The 24,435-nt window shown below is 42.0% G+C and overlaps 1 protein-coding gene across 2 annotated transcripts in view; it reads right to left on the reverse strand.

The window, feature by feature from the left end:
• Window positions 1-23,869, reverse strand: part of DDAH1 (dimethylarginine dimethylaminohydrolase 1) — a 254,705-nt gene extending 230,836 nt beyond the window's left edge. For both annotated transcript variants that reach the window (XM_025377503.1, XM_025377516.1), the window contains exon 1: window positions 23,461-23,869. In XM_025377503.1, coding sequence (XP_025233288.1) covers window positions 23,461-23,478 — 18 coding nt within the window. In that variant the 5' untranslated portion in view covers window positions 23,479-23,869. The remainder of the gene's footprint in view (window positions 1-23,460) is intronic.
• Window positions 23,870-24,435: the final 566 nt, after the last annotated feature.

Raw genomic sequence — 24,435 nt, forward strand, 5'->3', positions numbered from 1 at the left:
ATGGGCCACTAAGGGGTCACAGGTGCCACATAACTGGCTATGTGATCTGGACTCTCCTTCCTTCTGAAACATTGTAGTGGGAGAGCTCAAAGGCTGGAGACTTGGAGCCAGTCTGCCAGACTCTCCATGGAGGGACTTTCTGGAGATTCTGGCTGGGAGTTGTCTCTCTTGGTTTATAAGGAAGCTCAGGCCTCTGTGCCTGCCCTGGACATCTTGGCTTGAAGATTACACTTACTGCTCACACAGTGTTACTTCTCACTTCACACCATTCTGTGGAACTCATTTGTTAAATGTTAGCACCCACATGTCCTCCACTAGTTTTCAACCATTCTTCTGAGCACTAAATGGAACATTCCTCTTTTCTGAGTTCACAATAGCTTCTTTTTCTTAAGGACCATCTTTAAGATCTCTCACAGTGATTTAGATCTATTAATGCCTGAAAGAGAGGCCAGCTCAAGACCAATGTACAGGCCCTCGTGGTTTTCCTAAAAAGGAAATTGTAAGTTTTTTTTTGTTTGTTTGTTTGTTTTTTAAATCTCTAAAGCAGCTTTCTTTTACTGGGGGAAGAGATCAGTATCATGTCCTATACTTTCCAAAGACCTCTAGTATTCTTATTCAAGGAATATTTTTAAAGCCAGAATTCTGACTGAGAATGTGCTTTAAGCTAGCTTTTTACAAAAATAAGATTTTGTGGTGATTTTCAAATGACTGGAAATTGCATAATTTTCAGGATTATAACTGTGCATATTTCCCTCGTGTAAATATTAAGATTCCTCAGTCTCCTGGAGAAGTCTTAACTTTGTCTCTACTTTTAGAATAAAGTCAAGGATTTATTAACTACACTGCAACTAAAATATTAAACAAAAGGGTCTTTCACACATGGATTCAGCCTTAAAAAGCCTCAAACCAAAACAAATGGAGAAATTGGCTTTAAAGCCAGAAAGAATCAATTGTTTTTGGGTCAGTTTTGGTTTGGGGAGCCTAATGAAGACTGATTGCTCAACAAGGGCTGTGATTAGTGCACTGTCAGTCATCGCTAATCACTGCAGTACCTCACACTGCCTGTCCTGAATCAAGACACCTTTGCCTGCACAGGCATTTCTCGGTATTCTTGACTACTAGCATATATGTTAATAAGTCTATAAACAGGCAAATGCATACTAATTAACATGTACATTGTTATTTAAATATTTAAGAGGGAGTGCTAAGTCCCTTTTTAAATGTCATATTATGCTCAGTTATGACATCGTTTGAAGCTAAATTAGAGAAACCAAGCAGAGCATTTTTCAGAAGTTTATCTGCCTCCTTATATCCTAAGTTCTTTGAGGGCAGGATCTGGGTATGATTCATCTTTAAATGCTTCTTGGCGCCTGGCATAGTGCCTTGCACACTGGAGTGGCACAGTAAATAGTTTTGGAATGAACAAAAAGAAAGAAACCTCCTTGAATAGGAGATAGTGGATTCGGCTTGAACATACAGACTGGTTCTCTGACAACCACATGATTTAAGGAACATTTGTACAGCATTGTATAGTCGGCAAGCACTTCCATATATTTATTGTCTGTCAGCCAAGTGTCAATAAGTTTAGTTTACTATTGAGGAAATTGTCCTTTAGGAAGGTTATGGGATTCATTTTAAATTCCCTACTATATGGAATTACTATACTATGGAATTACTATATTGTGTTCATACATGAACAGAAACACATACACACAATCATCTGCCAAAAATTCCTTCAAGGCCGGGCGCGGTGGCTCAAGCCTGTAATCCCAGCACTTTGGGAGGCCGAGACGGGTGGATCACAAGGTCAGGAGATCGAGACCATCCTGGCTAACACGGTGAAACCCCCTCTCTACTAAAAAATACAAAAAACTAGCCGGGCGAGGTGGCGAGCGCCTGTAGTCCCAGCTACTCGGGAGGCTGAGGCAGGAGAATGGCGTGAACCCGGGAGGCGGAGCTTGCAGTGAGCTGAGATCCGGCCACTGCACTCCAGCCTGGGCGACAGAGCGAGACTCCGTCTCAAAAAAAAAAAAAAAAAAAAATGTAAAAATTCCTTCAAGAGGCCTGTGCTTTTAACACGTCCTCATCTACCCGCCTCATTATTGTCAAAGCTATATTTGTAGGGGAAGGATTGAACAGCATATCTAAGATATAAATTTCTTTACCTGCAGCAGATACGCCCATACCCATGCCTACAGAATATATAGAGTGACTGATTGACCCAACTTCTCATTAATGCACAAAAACTCAGTGCTTGGCTCTGTAAACACTCACAATTAATCATCAGGTACAGTTTAGGAAGACAACAAAAAGTCAATTTGAACCGGTAAAACCTAAAGGTCTGGTCCAGAAAAAAGCTGAAATTAAGGATTCTTGATCCAAAATGTTTAGGTCTTCTTTGCAATAGTAGCAATATGGCAGTAAGGTAAAATTCTCCATGTTTCTTATTTTGACATGTTTTTAAGCATTATATAAATATACTTTCCATCAAAATAATTTAAAGGCAGTCAGCACCCAGGACAGGAAAATGTGCTAACCATCCTCCCTACCCTGCATTTCCACAACATGGGTATGAGTGGCGGGTAGAACAGAAGGCACGAGCAGGCTGGGGAGTGCTGCTGCAGCCAGGGCTGCCTCCTCCTCCTCCTCCTCCTCCTCATCCTCCTTCTCCTTTCCCCTTCCTCCTTCTCCTCTTCCTCTTTCTCCTCCTCCTTCTCTTGGGAACCAAAGCCAAAAAAGGTTCCTCATTACTGCTGGTTCTTTGATCTCTTACTCTCTATTTTTAGAACACTTCTGTCCAACATCCTCTGCCTCATTGCCATGACCTTTCATGACATGCTTCTCTTCTCCTAGTGGTTATTTTGGGATCATATTCCTTTCCCAAAGTATTACTACAGCTAGGATTAATGTATGAGGTAGATCAGCACAAGTCCTCGCTTGAAAATGTACCCAAAGCACATGTTCCTACATGTGGGTGAGACAGCGAGTGTACGAAGGTCACGTCATCTGTATTTTTAGTCATCAAAGCATTCTAGAAGGACTGCTTAATGAGGTAGATACCACACTGTCACAAGACAACATTATCTAGATGCAGAATTTGGGCACATGGAATTAGATAATGTGTCCAGCACAGCTAAAGGGGTGTGTGTGTGTTGTTTAAGGGGTAGAAAAAGAGGAGACATAATCATAAAGGAGATACAGGATTTATTATTTCAAGTTTCTTTCAGAGTTTACATCTTCCTAAATCTACAAACCATGTATAATAAGAATCAATGCTTTCAATGAGGGAATTCAGAGAGATCAAACATCCTTTGACTGTTCAGTATCCCTTAGAAAAGTATTTCTATACAGAATTTTTAAAAGTAGAATAAAAGTGGCTGGGCGCAGAGGTTCACGCCTGTAATCCAAGCACTTTGGGAGGCCGAGGCAGGCTGATTACCTGAGGTCAGGAATTCTAGAACAGCCTGGCCAACATGGTGAAATCCCGTCTCTATTAAAAACACAAAAATTAGTCGGGCATGGTGGTGGGCACCTGTAATCCCAGCTAATCAGGAGGCTGAGGCAGGAGAATCACTTGAACCCAGGAGGCAGAGGCTGTAGTGAGCCAAGATTATGCCACTGCACTCCAGCCTGGGTGACAGAGTAAGACTCTGTCTCAAAAAAAAAGAAAAGAAAAGAAAAGAAAAGAAAAGAAAAGAATAAAAGCTTCCTCACCAAAAATACGACCAAAGTCTAGATCCAGGGGAAAATCTCTCTTCAGTGAAGACAGGAACTATCCTTTGCATTTATCACTATATCTCTCGTGTTAAGTACAGTGTTAAATAGCTACATAGATGAGATAATTTGATATAACAATAACAGCTAATCTTTATAGAGCACTTAGTGTATGGCTATGTGACATGCACTATTCTGTGTGTTCTGCATCAACTAAATAATTGAATGCTTACAATAATGTTATGAGATATGTGCTTGTGCCATCCCCATTTGAGAGATGAGGATACTGAAGTGTAGCAAGGCCAGGTACCTTGTTCAAAGTTGGACAGCTCTTAAGTGAGAGAGCCAAAATTCAACAGCAGACACTTTTGGATCCAAAACCTATGCTTGGAAAGTAAAGAAATCAGCTTTCTTTCACTGTAACATGCATGAAAAATTTAAAGAGAAGAACCAAACTTAGTGTTACGGGCTCAGTTGTATCTCCCCAATCCCAAATTCATGTATTAAAGTCCTAATGCCCCGTATCTCAGAATGTGATTGTATTTGCATGTGTTACACTGCTTGTTATTATTCCATAAGACAAAAAGCTCTGTTCATTTTTGTTTTCAGCCTTTTTCTGTGTGCTTCATTTTGGATATATTCTAATTTGCTATGCCCTCATGTTCACTGGTCTTTTCTTCTGCAGAGTCTTATCTGCTTCTACACTCATCCAGTGAAATCTTCATTTTAGATGTTATACTCTTCATCTCTAGAAGTTCTATTTGATTCTTTAAAAAAAGATTTTCACTTCTCATCACATTATGTTTTACTTCAAATACTTGTACATAGCTATAATAGTTGTTTTAATGTTATTACCTTCTAATTTCATTTTCTCTGTCATTTCTAAGTTTGCTTCTATTGATTGATTTTTTTTCCTTTTTTGGATCACATTTTCTTGCTTCTTGGTATATCCAGTAATTTTTAACTGAAAGCTGAGTATTATGGCTATTATGTTGTTGAGTTGGGGATTTGTTGTCATTCCTTAAATAGTATTGAGCTTTGTCTTGGCAAGTAGTTTAATTACATGTAGATCAGTTTGACCCATTTGATGCCTATTTTAATACATTTCTAGGGCAAGTCTAGAATAACTTTCACTCAGGAGATAGTTCAGTCCTACTACTAAGATGTGACTCTACTGGTGTCTCTACTGAATCACCTAGGATGTCACTGAGGGCTCTCTACTAGTCAAAGTGAAAAGTCAGGTGCAAACTTGAATTCCCACATGGAGAGAAGTAGGAGGACAGAACAAGTATAAATTATGGTGAGAAATTTTCCTAATTTGATAAAAAGAATAAACCCACAGATCCAGGAATCTAATTAAATCCCATGTAGGATAAAAATGAATGACACCAAGACAAATCATTGAAAAACCAGTGGTAAGGAGAAAATATCAAAAGCAGCCAGAGGAAAAAGAGATTAATTACCTACAGAGTAATCAAGATGAAATAAACAGCAGACTTTTTGTCAGAAACATGAAAGCAAAAAGACAATGGAACGACATCTTTAACATGCTAAAAGAGGCAGGGGAAAGGAAAGCCTGTCAATCTACAATTCCAAACCCAGCAAAAATATTCTGCATAAGTCAAGGCAACATAAAAACTGTTTTAGAAAAATAAAAGCAGATAGAACTTATTGTTGGCAGACCTGAACTATAAGAAATGTTCAAAGAAGTTCCTCCAGTAAAACAAAAATCATATGGGAGAAATTTGGATCTATACGAAGGAATAATGAATGTCAGAAATGACAAACATGTGAGTAAATATGAAATACTTTTCTTTAAAAGATAATTAAAGCAAAAATATTTACAATGAAGTATGGCGTTTGTAACATATATAGAGGTACAATGTATGATGCAATAGCACAAAGACTCTTGGGGAAAATGAAAATATATTATTGTAAGGTTCTTACATTATATATGAAGTAGTCTAATACATTTGAAGAAAGACAAGTAAGTTTAACAATGCATATTGCAAACCCCAAAGCAGTCAATTAAAAAATAAGTAGCATTAGAATGATTTTTACATTGGAACTATATAGAAAATAATAAAAAGAACCAGGCTTAAATCCTTTGGAGAAACTAAGTATCAATTCTGACTGAACTGATTATTGCTTATAAGAACCCTGGCAACCTATTTTGAAAAAGTGTGTGTTGTATCTTTAATTTGTCTCTAATTAATATTAATGTATAAACATTAAGGATTTTTTCCTATTGATTCAACATTTTTTGATGGAAAGTAAACAAATTAATGAGCATCTTTAACACAAAATTAACTGAAATTTTAAAAAAGTATGTTTTTTGTGTAATAAAATCAATATTATGTTATTCTACATCATTAAATATTTGTTGACTTTTCCTCATATGACTTTAAAAAAAAGATAATGTCATTCCATTTCAGGGAGTGTATCATAGTGGTACATATAGACTCTATATCTGACTATCTGGGTTCCAATCTTGGTGCAATTACTTTTGCACCAACCTTATAGAAGAGCTACTTTAGTTCTATCCTATCCCTAACTAGTTGTGTAGCCACAGACATGATGCTAAATGTCTCTGGGCCTCGTTTTTCATTTATTCTCTCCTCCCTCATATCCTACTGCTATCTCTTGCACAGATATTAAGAATCTAGTGTATTACATTATGTTAAGTACCAAGATATTCTCTCAAGGTTCTTATTGGGGAGAAAGTAACATTTAAAATTAAAGTCATGTTTAAAATTAAAATTAAAGTCACAGTTAAAATGGTACATGTTAGGTGTAATGATGGAGATCAGAGAACTGTCTGCCACTACAGAAAGCCAGGGAATCCATGGACATTACTAAACACTTGTCACCCAAAGGAAGGTCAACTTAGAACATATACTTTTATGGCTCCTATTCTAATTTTGATTGTGCTTATGTCATTGATGATATTAGCTCATGGGACTAAACATTTTTGGATGTTGGATTAGTAGGTGAATGATTCCTTTTGCAGCTTCTTTCTAAGAAGAATTTGTAAATGGCATCAAGGGTCAGCATGTTTGACAGAGTTGTTTCTTCTAATTCTTCCAGATAATAAGGCCATAATTGACTATACATTTTTATTATTAGGTAAGAAGCTACTTTTATGATAGCATCACAGTAGCTCATTACTACATTTTCAAGTTTGAACCCCTTCGAATCCCTAATAATCCTTAAGGTCTGAGATAGACAGAAGGCCAAAAAATATGCAATGGCTTTATTAAAGAAATCAGAAGATATGAGAAATTTTAATGCAACAATCTCACTGTATTAACAAATCATATTTAAGAAAAGATAGATATGAAGTTGATTTATAAATTATTATGACTTTCATAAATACTTGAGGATATTTAAAGATAAACTAATAATGCAGGGCATTTTTAGTAGTTTACCACAAAGACCAGTCACGTTTGTTCCCTTTAAAATATGATTTAATCAAAAAGAAGAATAAAAGTTTCTGTTACGTGTTAAGTTGTGTCCCCCCCAAAAATAGGTTGGAATCCTAATGCCTAGTACCTGGGAATGTAGCCTTGTTTGGAAATAGGCTGTTTACAGATGTAACCAAGTTAAGATGAGGTCATACTGAATTGGGATGGACCTAGTCCAATGACTGGTGCCCTTCCATAAAAAGAGGAAATTTGATCACAGAGACACAGGCACATGGAAGAGAAGGCCATGGAAAGATGGAAGTAGATATTGGAGTGATGCATACACAAACCAAGGAACACTGAGAACTGCTGGAAGCCACCAGAAGCTAGAAGAAAGAATTATTTTCTATAACCATTGAAGGTAGCATGGCCCTGCTAACACCTTGATTTCAGACTCCCAGCCTCCAGAATTGTGAAATAATAATACATTTCTGTTGTTTTAAGCCATGCAGTTTACAATATGGCAGCTCTTAGGAATTAATACAGTTTCTTCAGCAAAATTCCAACAGCACGACTTCTACTTTCAAGTCAAAATGGAGAAACAGTGAATTTCCTGCCTGAAACAAATAATAAAACTGGACAAATTATATAAAACAACATTTTTCATACATAGGACATCAAATGGCACAGCATAGTGACTGCTTAGAGTGGGGAAACGAGACAAGACCTACAACTACCCCAGCTTACTACTTGAAAAGCAGATCTAGGCTGTAGAACAGGCAGGGGGAACCCAGGCAGTCTAGCAGTCTCCCTGAGTTGATGAGAGCTAGTTGTTTGGTGAAGCAAGTATGTCTAGAGATAATGGGCAGAGTGCTGGACAGGAAAGAGCTACATAAAGAGAGCTCCAGAGATCTGAAAAGGGCACCCCTTATGTCGTCAACTACGTTCTGTTCAGTACATTCAGATGAAGAAATTACCCCAGGCTGGGGAAAGAACTGCCTAAAAGGAGCAGAAGAAATAATTCTTGCGACATACAAAGAGCTGGGAATATTTTGTGTTCTCAGCAGCCAGAGTGGAAAACTTCACAAATTATGGGGCAGCAAGCGGGATATTCAGAAAGCTTTTGCCTCAGTCCTGGGGACAAATTAGCCCTAAACTAAGTGCCACTTTGATCTCTACAAAACTTAAAAGTAAGACTTGAAAGCATTAAACCGTTTCCAAGTAACTGTGCTCCAGAACAAAATCCAAGAATATTTCAAGGAATATAATATCTAGCGCCCAACAAGGTAGAATTCACAATGTATGACATCCACTCAAAACTTACCAGGCATGCAAATAAGCAGAAAAGTATGATCTACAATTAGGAGAAAAATTAATGTAAACAGACTCAGAAATAACATTAGTAGCTAAGGAGATTAAGAGTTATTATTTTCACTATATTCCACATATTGAAAAAGGTCAAGGAAAGATTAAGCATGCTAAGTAGCAACATGGAAGATATTTTAAAAGACCCAAGTCAAGCTTCTAGAGTTAAAACTACAATGTCTAGGGCCGGGCGTGGTGGTTCACGCCTGTAATCCCAGCACTTTGGGAGGCCAAGTTGGGCAGATCACGAGGTCAGGAGATTGAAACCATCCTGGTCAACATGGTGAAACACCATCTCTACTGAAACGCAAAAAATTAGCCGGGCGTGGTGGCATGCACCTGTAGTCCCAACTACTCGGGAGGCTGAGGCAGGGGAATCACTTGAACCCAGGAGGCGGAGGTTGCAGTGAGCTGAGATCGCGCCATTGAGCTCCAACCTGGCAACAGAGCAAGACTCATCTCAAAAAACAAAACAAAACAAAACAATACTACGATGTCTGAGATAAAAAAATAATCAATGTGATTAACAGCAGATTATATACCTCCCATAAAAGATTAATGAACTTGATATATAGCATTAGAAATTTTCCATAATGAAACACAGGGAAAAAGAGAAGACTAAAAGTAAAAAACAAAGAGAGTTCCAGTGAGCTGGTGAAAACTTCAAATGACCTAATATATATGTAACTGGAGTCTTTGAAGTGCAGAGAGGGGTAGTGGTGAGACCAAAACACATTTGAAAAAATAATACCTGAAATTTTTGTTTAAATTTCATGAAAAATTTAAACTCACAGATCCAAGAACACCAAGTGCAAGAAACATGAAGAAAACTACAACAAGACACATCACAAATAGCTTAAAAATGGTAATAAAGCCGGGTGCAGTGGTTCACGCCTGTAATTCTAGCACTTTGGGAGGCCCAGGAAAGCAGATCACTTGAGGTCAGGAATTCGAAACCAGACTGGCTAACATCGACAAACTCGTCTCTACTAAAAATACAAACAAATTAGCCAGGCATGGTGGTGGGTGCCTGTAATCCCAGCTACTCAGGAGGCTGAGGCATGAGAATCACCCAGGAGGCAGAGGTTGCAGTGAGCCGAGATTGCGCCACTGCACTCCACCCTGGGCAACAGAGCAAGATGATAGCTCAAGAAAAAAAAAGGAGAAATTCTTAAAAGCCGCCAAAGAAAAGATACATTGTGGCCAGCCACAGTGGCTCACGCCTGTAATCCCAACACTTTGGGAGGCCAAGGCAGGTGGATCACGAGGTCAGTAGTTTGAGACCAGCCTGGCTTCACATGGTGAAATCCCATCTCTACTAAAAATACAAAAAAAAAAAAAAAAAAAAAAAAAAAAAGTCAGGTGGTGTGGTGGCACACACTTGTAGTCCCAGCTACTCTGGAGGCTGAGGCAGGAGAATCACTTGTACCCAGGATGCACAGTTCGTAGTGAGCTGAGATCATGCCACTGTACTCCAGCCTGGGCGATGGAACGAGACTCTGTAGTTGAGACTCCGTAAAAACAAAACAAAACAAAACAAAAGTTGCATAGAGAAGAACACATTTTTGAATGTCAGCTGACTTCTCATCGGAAACAACATAAGCCAGAAGCAGCAGGGCTATAAAGCAATGAAAGAAAATACTGCCAACCTAGAAGTCCAAGATCCAGTAAAAATATCTTCCAAAAATTAAGGTGAATATACAAATGAGTGCATAAAACAACTGGTTAAAACCTTATTAAAGTCTGTAGTCTAGTTATTAGTATTGCTCTCATGTCAACTTCCTGGTTTGATATTGTACTAGTGATAAGATGCCACTCTTGGAGGAAGCTGGGTGAAGGGCTCATGAGATTGACTCTATGAACTATTTTGTGACTTCCTATGAGCCTATATTATTTCACAATAAAAAGTTGAAAAAAAGAAAATAAAAAAAGAAGTTTTTCAGATATACAAAAGTTAAAAGAATCCATCGCCAGCACACCTGCTCAAGAAACATTAAAAGAAGTGCTTCAGGCAGAAGCAAAAATAATACCTAAACAAAGGAATAAGGAGCACTAGAAATAGTAAATATGTGGGTAAATATAAAAGACTTTTGTCTCATTTTGTATATCTTTCTAAAGATAATTGGATGTTTAAGGCCAAATATTGGCTGGGTGAGGTGACTCACACCTGTAATCCCAGCACTCTGGGAGGCCAAGATGGGTGGATCACCTGAGGTCAGGGGTTCGAGACTAGCCTGGCCAACATGGCAAAACCCTGTCACTACTAAAAATGCAAAAATTAGCTGGGCGTGGTGGCATGTGCCTGTTATCCCAGCTACTCAGGAGGCTGAGACAGGAGAATCGCTTGAACCCAGCAGGCGGAGGTTGCAGTGAGCTGAGATCACACTATTGCACTCCAGCCTGGGCAACAAGAGCAAAACTCTGTCTTGAAAAAAACCAAAAAAAACCCAAAAATCAACAACAAAGAGTTATAGTTTATAGTTAATAAGCCAATAAAAAAGGAAATACAACAGAATAATAAAACAATTCAATCCCCAAAAGGAAGAAAAGGTAGACATTATTAAATAGTAGAGAATGGGCCACGTGAGGTGGCACATGCCTGTAATCCTAGCACTTTGGGAGGTCAAGGTGGGTGGACTGCTCCAGCCCAGGAGTTCAGCCTGGGCAATACAGTGAGAGCTCATTTCTACAAAAAATTATCTGGGTGTGGTGGTGCACACCTGTAGTCCCAGCTACTCAGGAGACTGATGTGGGAGGATGGCTTGAGCCTGGGAGGTGACAGTTACAGTGAGCCTGGGTGACAGAGTGAGACCCCATCTCAAAAAAAAAAAAAAAAAAAAAAAGAGAAAGAAAAATAAAGTAGTAGAGAATGTCACATTGAATAAGAAGTCAAAACCCAAATTATAAGAAACATAATTTAAATATAAAGACACAAGTAGGTTAAAAGCAAAGGGATTTTTCAAATAGAATATAAATACTAATCAAAAGAAAATTAGAATAGGGATTAGATTTCAGAACAAAGAATATTACTAGGGATAAAGAAGTTGTATTAGATTAGTTGTGGTTCTCCAAAAGAAACAGAACCAGAAAAATGTATGTATGTATGTGTGTGTGTATGTACATGTGTGCATGTGTATGTGTAGAGGGAGAGAGAGATTTATTATAAGGAACTGGCTTATGTGAGTATGGAGGCTGACAAACCCCAAGATCTGCAGTTGGCATGCTGGAGACCTAGGAGAGCTGACGGTATAGTTCCAGCCCGAAGACCAGCAGGCTTGAAACCCAGGAAGAATCAATGTGTCAGATTGAGACTGAAGGCAGAAGAAACCTCACATCCCAGCTCAAAGGTAATCAGGTAGAAAGAATTACCTCGTACAGAAGAGTCAGTCTTAATGTTCTATTCAGGCCTTCAGCTGATTGGATGAGGCCCGCCCACATTGGAGAGCACCATCTGCTTTACTCAGTCTACTGATTCAAATGTTAACCCCATCCAAAAACACCCGCACAGACACACTCAGAATGTTCAAGCAAACATCTGGGACCCTGTAGCTCAGTCAAATTTAACACATAAAATTAATCATCAATGATAGGGTTTGGCTCTGTGTCCCCACCCAAATCTCATCTTGTAGCTTCCATAATTCCCATGTGTTGTGGGAGGGACCTGGTGGGAGATGGCTGAATTATGGGGGCAGGTCTTTCCTGTGCTGTTCTCGTGATAGTGAATGGGTCTCACAAGATCTAATGGTTTTAAAAATGGGAGTTTTGGCTGGGCACGGTGGCTCACGCCTGTAATCCCAGCACTTTGGGAGGCTGAGGTGGGTGGATCATGAAGTCAAGAGATCGAGACCATCCTGGCTAACACAGTGAAACCCCGTCTCTACTAAAAAATACAAAAAATTAGCCGGGTGCGGTGGCACGCACCTGTAGTCCCAGCTACTCAGGAGGCTGAGGCAGGAGAATTGCTTGAACCCGAGAGGTGGAGGTTGCAGCGAGCTGAGATCGCCCCACTGTACTCCAGCCTGGGTGACAGAGCGAGACTCCGTCTCAAAAAAAAAGAAAAAAAAAGGGAGTTTCTCTGCACAAGCTCTCTTTTTGCTTGGTGCCATCCACGTAAGATGTGACTTGCTCCTTTTTGCCTTCCACTGTGATTGTGAGGCCTCTCTAACCATGTGCGACTATAAGTCCAATAAACTTTCTTTTGTAGATTGCCCAGTCTCAGGTATGTCTTTATTAGCAGTGTGAAAACAGACTAATTATGAAAAGAAAGAGTCATTTCATAATTACAGATGAGTCAATTTATCCAGAGGATATAGCAATTCTAAATGTTTATCCATCTAACAACATAAGTTCAAAATACATCTAGCAAAACCTAAGAGAACTAAAAATAAAAATAGACATATTAATAATTGTGGTTGGAGATTTCAATATTCCCCTCTCAATTCCAAAGAATAGGTAGACAAAAAAAATCAACACTATCAAACAATTTTGCCTAACTGACATGTATGGATCACTACACCCACAAAAGCGGACTAGACATTCTTTTCAAGATGGACTATATTCTGGGCCATAAAACCAGTCTCAAGAAGTATAAAATAATTCAAGTCATACACAGTTTATTTTCTGACCACAATAAAATGAAGCTAGAAATAAATAACAGAATCATATCTGGAAAAGATCCAAGTATCCTAAATAACACACTTCTAAATAACCTGAGTCAAAAAAATAAAAAATAAAAAAGGAAATTAGAAAGTCTTTTAAACAGATTGAAAATAAAAACATAACATGCCAAAATTTGTGGGATGCAGCTGAAGCAGGAGTAGAAGGAAATTTATAGCATTAAGTGCTTATAATGGAGAGAAAATGTTTTCAACCAGTGACCTCAGCTTCCATATTAAGAAACTAGACAATAAGAGAAAATTAAACCCAAAGTGAACAAAGGAAAGGAAATAAAGACAGATGGCACATCATGAACAACAGTGGAATCAAATAAAACAATATCCCAAAATGCCACTAAATGTAATGGAATCCTGGAGCACTGTCATTTTACCCAATATGCTCTCCCTTCTTATCCACTGTGCCCACTGCTTAGGAAAGGGCTTCAAATAATCAGACGCACCTTTAATACTATACAACAGAAACCTTGCACCATTTCAAGTAAGGCCAAGAATGTAATTCACATATCCACTAGCTATCATTAGAACAGCAGAAGACACACATTTACCCAAAAGGCTATGCACATTAGGAAGCCTAGATTGCTTACCAAAAGGAAGTGCAAAGACATTTAAAATAAAAATATGCAACTCCTTATGAACACAAGTTTATAATTAAAGGATCCTTATTAAAGGATCCTCAAGTCTTTGCTGATACTATGTCCAAGCATAATAAATTATATCCAAGCAGAGAAAAACACAGCTTGCCCTTCCAAGCCTTATGGAGGAAGCACTGGAAGTCTCAAGAGCACTCACCATCCAGTGTGACAAGAAGACTTCACCCCAGTGTGGGGCAGTGTTCAGGCAGGGCTCCTAAAGCTGCTCATGTATACTGTACCTTTATGAAGTCACTTATTGCATAGTATTTATATACACACTAATTACACAAGCTCTCACTCCTCTAGACTGTGTCGTCCTCAAAGTCAGGGACCACATCTGTCATCTTTGTATCCCCAAACCCTAGTATGGTACAATCGTTTCACAAACGTGCTTTAAAAGGCATATGTGAACCCCCTAAGAAGCTACAGGGTTGTAAATAACACCTGATGTGATTGCCTGAAGACTGAACAGTAAACAAAACAAGACTTTGGATCCACATTGAAACCAAAGAACAGAGACTTATGTCTCCTGAGTTCAATTAGATTTTTAAAACATTCTTTTTAAAGTTGATTTGTTTTGTTTCCAGTCTACAGTGAGAGTTTGAGTGGGTCCAGGTTTTATCTGAAGCAGTCTGCCCATCCTTTTCCCACGATGTTCTGGAAGAAAGCAGACTGCTGATGACTCACAACTCAGCACACTTGTTAGTTCCTATGTACTGACACCAAATTGTGTTTCAAAAGAGAAGCCTTTACAAAGGATCAAAACCTTGGCCCTAGGATATGGTTCATGTTCCAAGCTTTCCAACATGGTGCTAAATTAATTGCATTTGATTCTAGGTGGGTTAATAACTAATAGCTGCAGAGGTGATTTCAGGCAGAAATTGTCTAAATTCTCACTTTCCGTCATTTCAGAAATTTTCCCTGAGTTTGTTTCCAACCCCATCTTCGTCCTCTACCTCCTTCTCTGGCCCCAGCTTTAAGGGTTGCAGCTCTTGGAAAAAGCATTTGCAGGATGGCCCAGCCATGCACGCTGGCCCTTTCTAGTTGCTTTTCCTGAACTGGGACCCAAGGACTTCTCCTCTATTCAAAATAGCAGAGCAATGAAAGTGCAGAAAGCCCAGAGGAAAGAAAGGTGGAGGGAGTCTGGATTAGTGGTGGTGACAAGAAATGAATCCATGAGAATGTCCTAATTAATGACTGTTCTTCAGCTTCCCTTGAGTTCCACAACCTAGTCTTGCTAAGTCAGTTCTTCCTTATCACTCGCTGAAACCCATGCTCACAGTGACTGCTGACTTTCTCTATTCACCACAGGATGTGATCCTACCCTCCCAAAGGCTCTCCAGGAACTTCAGATTTAAACCAAGCTGACGCTGATCACAAACATTTGTAGGGCACATGTCAGTTTCTGGAGAGCTGAAACAAGACTTCATTCCGTCCTCCCAATAATTCTGAGATATTATTATTTCTGTTTTACCACCGACGAGACTGAGACCCCGTGAGATTAGCTGGTTAACTTGAGTTGCACCATAGCAAGTGTACCCTCTGACCCCTGCATTCTTTCTTCCTACCACATGGCCTCAAAGCCTCTAGAGTTCAGCTTTTCTTCTCCTAATGCCTGATACTTTCTATTTTTGTTTCTGAGCCTTCTCTCCCTTGCTTATTCCATACCTCTAATCCTTAACCTCCTTCCTCCAACACACACACTGTCACACACACACACACACACACACACACACATCTCAGTGCACTTGTCTAACACCTTCTTCATATAGTCATCTAACTTCCTTCTCAGAGCAGTCTTCCAGGTTACAGCATAGTACTCTAGTGCAGCTTCAGACTGCCCGTGGAAACTCCCATCCATTTTTCCAACACAAAATAAGAAAATCATACTTCCTTAGTTATTTTTAATTATACTGCACCATATCCTCTGGAATCTGTCATCTGTCCCTGGAAAACAGAGATTCCATATGTCTAAATCATTCTACACAGTGCCTAGCAAAGAAGCAAAGATAAGTGCAGGTTATCACCATGCCTGTTCTCTGATCATAATGATGGTGACAGGAATGTTCACATGATGGCAACGATCCCATTCACTTTAATCTGCACCTCTTTTTAAAAGCTAAAGAGTCACCAGTGGCTCAAAGACTTCAAATCAGTGCATCTGAAAGTGCTAAGGAAAGTGTAAAGGGCTGGCTCTATAAAGGCGAAGCGGTGGTAACAATAAAAAAAAAAAAAAGAGAGAAAAATGGCAAGCACTCATAAAGGGAGTGAAAACTCAAGGAATCAGGACTGCATAGCAGAAATGTAGAAAGGGGACAGAATTTGGAGTCAGACAGGCTTGGGTTAGAATCCTTGTTTGGTCACATTCTAACTGTCTGATCCCAGACAAGTTGCTTAACTTCTCTGAGCCTTCATTCCCTAAGCTTAGAAAGAAGTCAAAAAGCTTATCTCAGAGGGCTCTCCTGAACCTGAACCTGTAAGGCATTTGGTCCATGGCAGGTGCCCTGTAAATGTCACTTCCCTTCTCTTTCCCCTTCTGAAAGAAGGATCCATAATGATAAGAATTTTCAATAGCACCCAAAGGGTTGGTCCCACCTGTAATCAATGCATTTTAAGAGGCTCACCTGAAAGTTCTCACTTTTAGATGTTTTCTAATCTCTCAGGAATGTGCACATTCCTTGCAATCCCCAGCTTCAAAGGGAACGTGTATGTTAGGGAATAACTGTGCCCAATCCCTCTCAGCCATAAAAATATACACACTAACAAGACTTCACATCTTTAAAGGGTGAGACTCAGAGTTGGACATCCCTTGTCTGTACTCCCAAAGCTGCACTGCTTCTACAGCTGTAATCCACAGTATTGCATTATCTATTTAAGCATCTACATCTCCCCTGGGCAGCTAGAGCCATGAAGCAAAGTCCATATATTATTCCTCTTTGCATTGCTGCCTAGCATGAAGCAAGCCATACATATCATGTTTATTAGAATGAACTGAATCATCTATCTTCTGGGTCTGCAACGCTTTAGCATATAGTCTACACTTTATGATTCTCCCAAAGACATTTTCCAGAACCTTGGAAATTTTAAGCGTACAATACATATTGCCTTTGTCCTTTTAGAATGAAGTGTTTACAAGCTTTTTTTTTTTTTTTGCTTTTGAAAGCTAAAACCTAACTACAAAAGAAGGGGTAAATGATTTCAGAGAAGCACCTGGCACTATGTTTTTTCTTTATTGCCATAACCTTGGGCACCCCCCACCCCACCCAACATTCAACACTCAGGGACACCTTGCTTAAGGCACATGCTGGGTGTGCTTGGCAGGGGCCTGGAGGGCTCTGTGCTTAGTAACTCTGTTGTGAGGACAACCACAGGCTGTGGGAGGTGGCAGCTTTGCCTGCCTCAGGTAACAAAATTGATGGTAATGACTAAGTTACAGTAGACGGATCTCTCAATCTCTGAGAAGTTCCACCTCTGTTCTGACACATCTCTTTCTTTTTTCCTCCCAGAGGAAATAGAAACAAGCTCAGGCAAGGGCCCTACGGAGAGAACCCTTTTTCATTGTTTAACTTGTTTATTACCAGACTCTCATTAAGCAACTATGGGCCACAATTACTGAAAACATGAGCTAAAGAGACATTTAGAACAACATTTAAGTGACAGATTCACAGTCAGTTGTTAAGGGGAAGTCAAGAAGTTGCAGGTAAGTTCCTGAACTTTAAGGCAGATTTCATGAAGGACAAATACCACGCTCTCCCTGAAAGGAATGGTCTTTGAAACAGGTATTCCGCTCTACCTTAACAACCCTGGCCCCTTGTACCAATTACTGACGTCTAGCAAAGCTTCAATTTTCTCATCTTTTTAATGGAAATAAAATACCCTACAGAGTTGTTTATAAAGATCAGATGACATTGTGTATACTAACTATTTAGCCAACAGTAGGTAAAGCCCAGGCCCCACAGATGCTTCCAACTATCCCTATGTCTCCCCAGTGCTAAGGCCAAGTGTCCACTGGCACTAACGCTCAGGCATGGCATTTTTTACCACTCTGATTCCTGGGGCACTTGAGTGCATCACTCCTGAGCTGCTGCAGTCCTATCATCTTGTAGATGAGGAAACCAAAGCAAAACCTCACATGGCTCACCACTGCCTGTAGGCAAAGTCCCAGTGCCATGAGGGGTAAGACCATTTGAGTGGTTTTTTAGATAGTCACTGGTGTCTCAGTGCAGCCAGAATACCTGGCGGGATGGATCCTTTTAATCACATCATCTATATACCATATACCAAAGAATTTTATTGATTTTATAACTAGAGTTCTAAAGAATAGAAAGTATTCTCTAGATAATAAGACTAGCTCATTCTATGTTAATTGTAGTGAAAGTGAAGATAATGGTGGTGCTTGGCAGTAGGAATAATTGTAATTTATTAAGCACTTACTATGTGCCAGGCATCAGGCTGAGCAGTAAATATGTCTTATGTTTTATTTCACATAAGTCCAACTGCTTGAATACTCCCTTACACTCAATCCCCAAGACTTGCAAAAATTTGTCACAAATAAATCACTTCAATCCCTCTGTAGAATCTGTGTGCTCACCTACTGTGCCCAGAGCAAATCCTTTCTAAATTCTGGATGTGCTATGTGTGATGTTAGTGGTCGGTTAAGAGACAGGTACCTCCAGAAATAAAACATGAAAGGCAGAGGTTAATTGCTGATTCTCTCAATCTGGAGCCAACCCATTTGATAATGACTTATAATTATTATATTTCATATTGCTCAATCATCTCTAGAAGATAGATTGCAGGGTGTGGTGGGAAAGGTGCCTTCCAGTCCTTTCCAATAAAATGTTTCTGTGTTATCACAAAACAAGAAGTGCTGTAAGGTAAGGGAGTTAGGAACGCTGGCTTCCTGTGGATAGATGCCAGGTGAAGGAAATAAACAGATAGAGTTCCCATGGGATACAGATGCCCTAAAAAAGTGTTTCCTATACTACTGCCAAGGTGATGCCAGCTGCTTACAACATCAATTCAGGGGCAGGAAGGAGGGAGACAGAGTAGTGGCTGGAGAGTGGATGAAGCAGAAAATTTGTAAAAAGCCACCAATTCCAATTTTGTTGATAGGATATAAATTCCTACAACCAAGAGTTAAGTAGCAGCCCTGATTCTTAAACAAAAAAAGTCTAGTCAACTTGACAATTAAATGGAGCCCAGGGTGCTTTTCCCTACAATTTCACAGGCGGCTGGGAGTTACAGAATGGTGGAGCAGGACAGATTCTTAGAGATATTCAGTCCGGAGATCACAACTGGCACCCATCAACATTGTCCTCTTGAGTTTTCCAAGGATTAGCCTAGTTGGCATTTTACCATTGTAATTAAATGCCAATATTTTAAAATTTTGAAGACTTCACATAAAAATCCAGATCTCTAGTATCTCTTTTTAAAATGAGAAAATAGGCCAGGTACGGTGGCTCATGCCTGCAATCCCAGCACTTTGAGAGGCCAAGGTGGGCAGATCACGAGGTCAAGAGTTCGAGACCAGCCTGGCCAACATGGTGAAACCCTGTCTCCACTAAAAATACAAAAATTAGCCGGGCGTGGTGGTGCATGCTACTACTAGTTACTAGTGGTGCTGAGGCAGGAGGATCACTTGGACCTGGGAGGTGGAGGTTGCAGTGAGCCGAGATCGTGCCACTACACTCCAACCTGGGCAACAGAATGAGACTCCTTCTCAAAATAAATAAATAATAAAATAAAATGAGAAAATAGGCAAACAGTGAACCTACATTTTCAGCTAGTATCCATTCAGCCCCTCATAGATGGTCCCAGTGTCCCCATGGTTCCCAAGGCTGAGGCCAAATATCAGCCAGCACTAATCCTGAGGCATGGCATGGTGTTACCTGGCTGACATCTAGCAAGTGCAGGCAGGCCCTTGAGTGTGTGTCCTCTAAGCTGGGAGAATCCAGTTATCTTTTTTTTTTTTTTTTTGAGATGGAGTCTCACTCTGTCGCCCAGGCTGGAGTGCAGTGGCATGATCTGGGCTCACTGCAAGCTCCGCCTCTTGGGTTCACGCCATTCTCCTGCCTCAGCCTCCCGAGTAACTGGGACTACAGGTGCCCGCCACCACGCCTGGCTAATTTTTTTTTTTTTTTGTATTTTTAGTAGAGATGGGGTTTCACAATGTTAGCCAGGATGGTCTCGATCTCCTGACCTCGTGATCCGCTCACCTCGGCCTCCCAAAGTGCTGGGATTACAGGCATGAGCCACTGCGCCTGGTCCTGTTATCTTATAGACAAGGAAACCTAGGCAAAAAGCTCACATGGCTCACTCTGCAAAGTTCCAGTGTCATGACAGCAAGGCCATTCACAGATGGTCCCAACTGACATCTCTTGCCAGTTTTCAGAAGGAATCCTATGCTATGGTCCAGCGCATCAGACTGGTTGTTACGCCTGGTCAAGGCCCTGTTCCCTTCCTCTCAAATGTCCTGCCCTGCTATCCAACTCCTGTTCATCCTTTCAGCCCCAGATTAGTTGTTCCCCCTAACTCCTCTCAGGCAGTGAAGTATCCACACAGCATTTATGTACCCACTTCTGCAATATGCCTTAGAGTCCTCCAGGGGATGTGCAATATTAAAATCCTCTTTTTCATGTCACCAGTACCTAGCACTGTGCCATGACACATCACAGACTCTGAATAAGTCTGGGATTCAGAGAAGGGTAAACAAAGGGACCTCAAATATATGGGTAATTAGGCCAGGCGCTATGGCTCATGCCTGTAATCCCAGCACTTTGGGAGGCCGAGGCGGGTGGATCACTTGAGGCCAGAAATTTGAGACCAGCCTGGCCAACATGGTGAAACCCCATCTCTATTATATATATACACACACACACACACACAGACACACACATATACACACATATATATATGAGTAATTATAACATAGGTGGGGAGAAAACAGGTTAAAAACAGATGGGGAGCCTGGTGCAGTGGCTCACACCTGCAATCCCAGCACTTGGGGAGGCCGAGATGGATGGAACACTTGAGCCCAGGAGTTTAAAACCAGCCTGAGCAACATGGGGAGACCCCATCTCTACAAAAATTAGCTGGGTGTGGTGGCGTGTGCCTGTAGTCCCAGCTACTCAGGAGGCTGAGGTCAAGAGCCCAGGGGGTCAAGGCTATGGTGAGCCTAGATCATGCCACTGCACTCTAGCCTGGGTGACAGAGCTAGACCATGTTTCAAAAAATAACCCAACAACAAAAACAGACTGGGTCCACAATGAACACCCAGACTGACGAACCATCAAGTAAGTGATGCCGAAACCTTTATCTCAGTGACAAATTCAATTCCCCCCAGGCCAAGCCTTATTCCAGAAGTAGGGATTGCCTGAACAATGTGGCTTATGAGGTGTCAAAAGAACCCCAGAGGTCCTAAGTATCTTCCCCACCAGCCTGCCAAGGTGCTTAAAGATCACTCCATAAATGTATATGCATTAAGACCTTTTCTGTTAAAATACAACACTCCTTTTCTCCCTCCTTCCTAAGAGCCAGTACATTAGGCAATTCTCAGGAGTTAGCACAGCTTCAGTTAATTTATCAACTATTTTTTTATATCTGATGCATTTCACCTAGACTATCTGGATAAGCTGTGATAGAGTTAAATAAAGGTAAATTTCCAGGAGAGGGGTATGGGCCTGAATGTCTGAGGTAAGAGATAGAGAGCAGGCAGTATAGCACAGTGGTTAAGTATGAGACCTTATGATCTGGGTCCAAATCCGGTTTCGCTGCGGGCTAGGTGAGTCACCTTTGGCTAGTCACTTACCTTCCATGCCTCCATTTCTTCATTTAGATAGAAAATGGTGTCACCAAAAGGACCTGCTTCAGTGGGGCATCTGAGAGTTAAACGAATCAATATATAGAAGGCATTTTAAAGTGGTGCCCCAACCTATGTGAACCCTATATAATGTGTTAATTTCTGTCATTATTAGAGGGGATGACATGAAATTTGGCCCTGAAAGGAGCTGCTCTGGCTTTACTACTTGCTGCCTCCTTTCCCAGTTTACTGAGAAGCAGGCAAGGTCCCGAGAGGATGGGCAGCATCCCCAAGGCCACAGGCTACTGATGGCAGAGCCAGGACTTCCTATCCAGGGCTCCCCACAGGCGGAACTTCTCGAGGAGGAAGAGGGGAAGGGGTCGTGGGAGGCCAGGAGAAACCGAAGAGCCAGCTCTACCATGTGTCCCTTCTGGGGATAATGGCATCCAGGCCCTTCAGGGCTTTTCCTCAGAGTCGGTTCCACGTCCCGCTCTCGGGTGCGCTTGGTGTCCACGCAAACGCCATCCTCCGAACACCCCCCTCCACACACACACACAGCCCCACACCCTCGCGCCGGGCGCACCCTCTATGTCTGGCACAGCACTGCAACTCGCTGCCCCGCTGGGAGGACGAGTCAACAGTGGGGTGGACGGGAAAAGTGACACAATTGGGCTTCGGCGCCCTCCGCGCCAGCCTCCCACGCAGCACAGGGCGGACTTCGGTCCTCAGAGGGGTGGACTGGTATCGAAATGCGCGGATCTACCCCGCCGCCCGCAACGCTCCGGGGTCCCGCGCGGAGGGAGGCCTGGGCGCGGGCGGCCGCGGTACACTTTTCAGGAACGCGGCAGTCGCAAGGCTGCCCGGCCCGGTCGCAGGACCGCCGCCGCCGTCGCCACCGCCCCCCAAAGCTGGATGACGGAGTCTTGAAAGACTTTCACCAAATATGGGCCGGGGTTGGAAGCGTCCTGCGCCGCGCGCCGCCGGAAACCTCGAGTCCTGGCAACCTCTGTGACTGTGGGCGCGCGGGCGGGGTGGCCGGCAGGGGGCGGCGGTAGCAGCCGGGCAGGCGCGTCCGGATGCCTCGGGTCCGGCGCCCTCCCGCCGTGCGGACCCTGTCCGCTCCCTTCGCAGGGGTTCCGGAGCTGACCGCCCTCTCCGCGCGTCGGCCACCCAGTTCCTGCCGCCGCCACCAGGATCCTAGCTTCCTGGGGAGCTCCTGGCTATCATGCCAAGGGGATAGGGGTGGGGAAAGGGTGGAGGAGAGAAATGGGATGGTACGGGGGCGCCACTTTAAAGCTGGTCTTTTGCAGACATCATAAGTTCTATTCATTAAGGTGGCTATGAAGAGTGAAGTTGTGAGATTGGGTGTGCAAGCGAGTATCTCTGAAGACACACACACACCCCCCTACTACAGGCACTCCGGTCGTCCAGGGTAGTGGTTCTCAGGGTGTGATTTCCGGACCAGCATCATCACCATCACCTGGGGACTTGTTAGAAATGTAACTACTCTGGGGTAGGACCCAGGAACCATTAACTAGCCCTCCAGGTGACTCTGATGCACTCTAGTCTGAGAGCCTTCCTAGGGCTAGGAAACCGGAGTCGCCAGATTTACCGTTATTATTCTCGGTTGCTGCCAGTGAGCCCTTCATTAGGTAACCTAAAATTCCCTGGCAACAGCGGGTGAGAGACGTCCCCATCGCTCAGCCCGAAGCCAGGAGCTGCAGAAGACAAGCAGCCCGTTCTCCGTGGATTGCAACCCAAGGAAACAAGGCAGCCCGTTTATTTCCTCCTGGGGCACCCGCATGGGGAGGGTGAAGGAGAAACTAGCAAAAGAGCCATACAGAATTAGCACCCGAAGCAACACTTACCCATAAACATTTGCACATTTCGCCTCCTGTCCGTCAACTTGAACTGATCTGCAACTCCCAGCGGAGGCGGCGAGAAGGCGACCGGAGGCTTGGGTTTCTGGACGGTCTTTGGGCAGGACTTGAGGACCCGCTGTTTCTGTTGCCTAATGTCGTCGATTACTAGCAGGCGCACCAGCACATGGTATATGGAGAGGCTGTGCACATAGGGTACTCTAGTGTCTCCCGCTCCCACACCTCCTGGCCCTGTTGCTCCAACCTCCCACCCCCATCGCACAACACACCCCCGCTTTAAATGGGCAGCTGACAGTAAGGTTCTCTAAATTTCTCCTCTGGGGCAAACTCATCCTCAAGATTCCCCAGTTGAAGTCCAGAAACAAACCCACACACCCTTGTTAGAAAATTTTAATGTGACTTTAAAGGAATCTCTGGAATGGCTTGTGTTTGAACGCAGTGCGGCAGACTGGATCTCTGCCGTCCCCCATCCCCAACCTCCAATTAAGGTATATACGGCCAGTTGGATGATCCACTGTGCTTTTATTTTAAATCATGATAGACAGATTGCGTGAAAAACAAGGAATTCCAAAGAATTTCCTGCTCTGGGAAGAGAAGTTAAATCTATATTTAACAACATTTGAAGCTGTCAAGAATGCTTTGTGGTTGGATAACAGAGGCAGAAAAATGTTAAAAACGCAGGCTACTGCTATACCCAAATATGGAAATATTGTTACGTCTGGTGTCTGATTCACCATCTGGAAATACTTACAACCATGAAGTCAAATAGAAAAGACGCCACAACAGAAGCCAGGAACCCTCCTCTCCATTCTCTCTCTACCATCTCCCTCTGTTCAACACATACTGTGGCTACACCCCTCCTTCCCCCTCCCGTCCCACAATCACTTCATTAAGAAGGAAACAATAATGAAATGATAAGGCAGAAAAAACAATGTTTTGTAAATAATAATTGATGTATTAACC

This window comes from Theropithecus gelada, chromosome 1 (assembly GCF_003255815.1).
Source record: "Theropithecus gelada isolate Dixy chromosome 1, Tgel_1.0, whole genome shotgun sequence".
Taxonomy (NCBI): domain Eukaryota; kingdom Metazoa; phylum Chordata; class Mammalia; order Primates; family Cercopithecidae; genus Theropithecus; species Theropithecus gelada.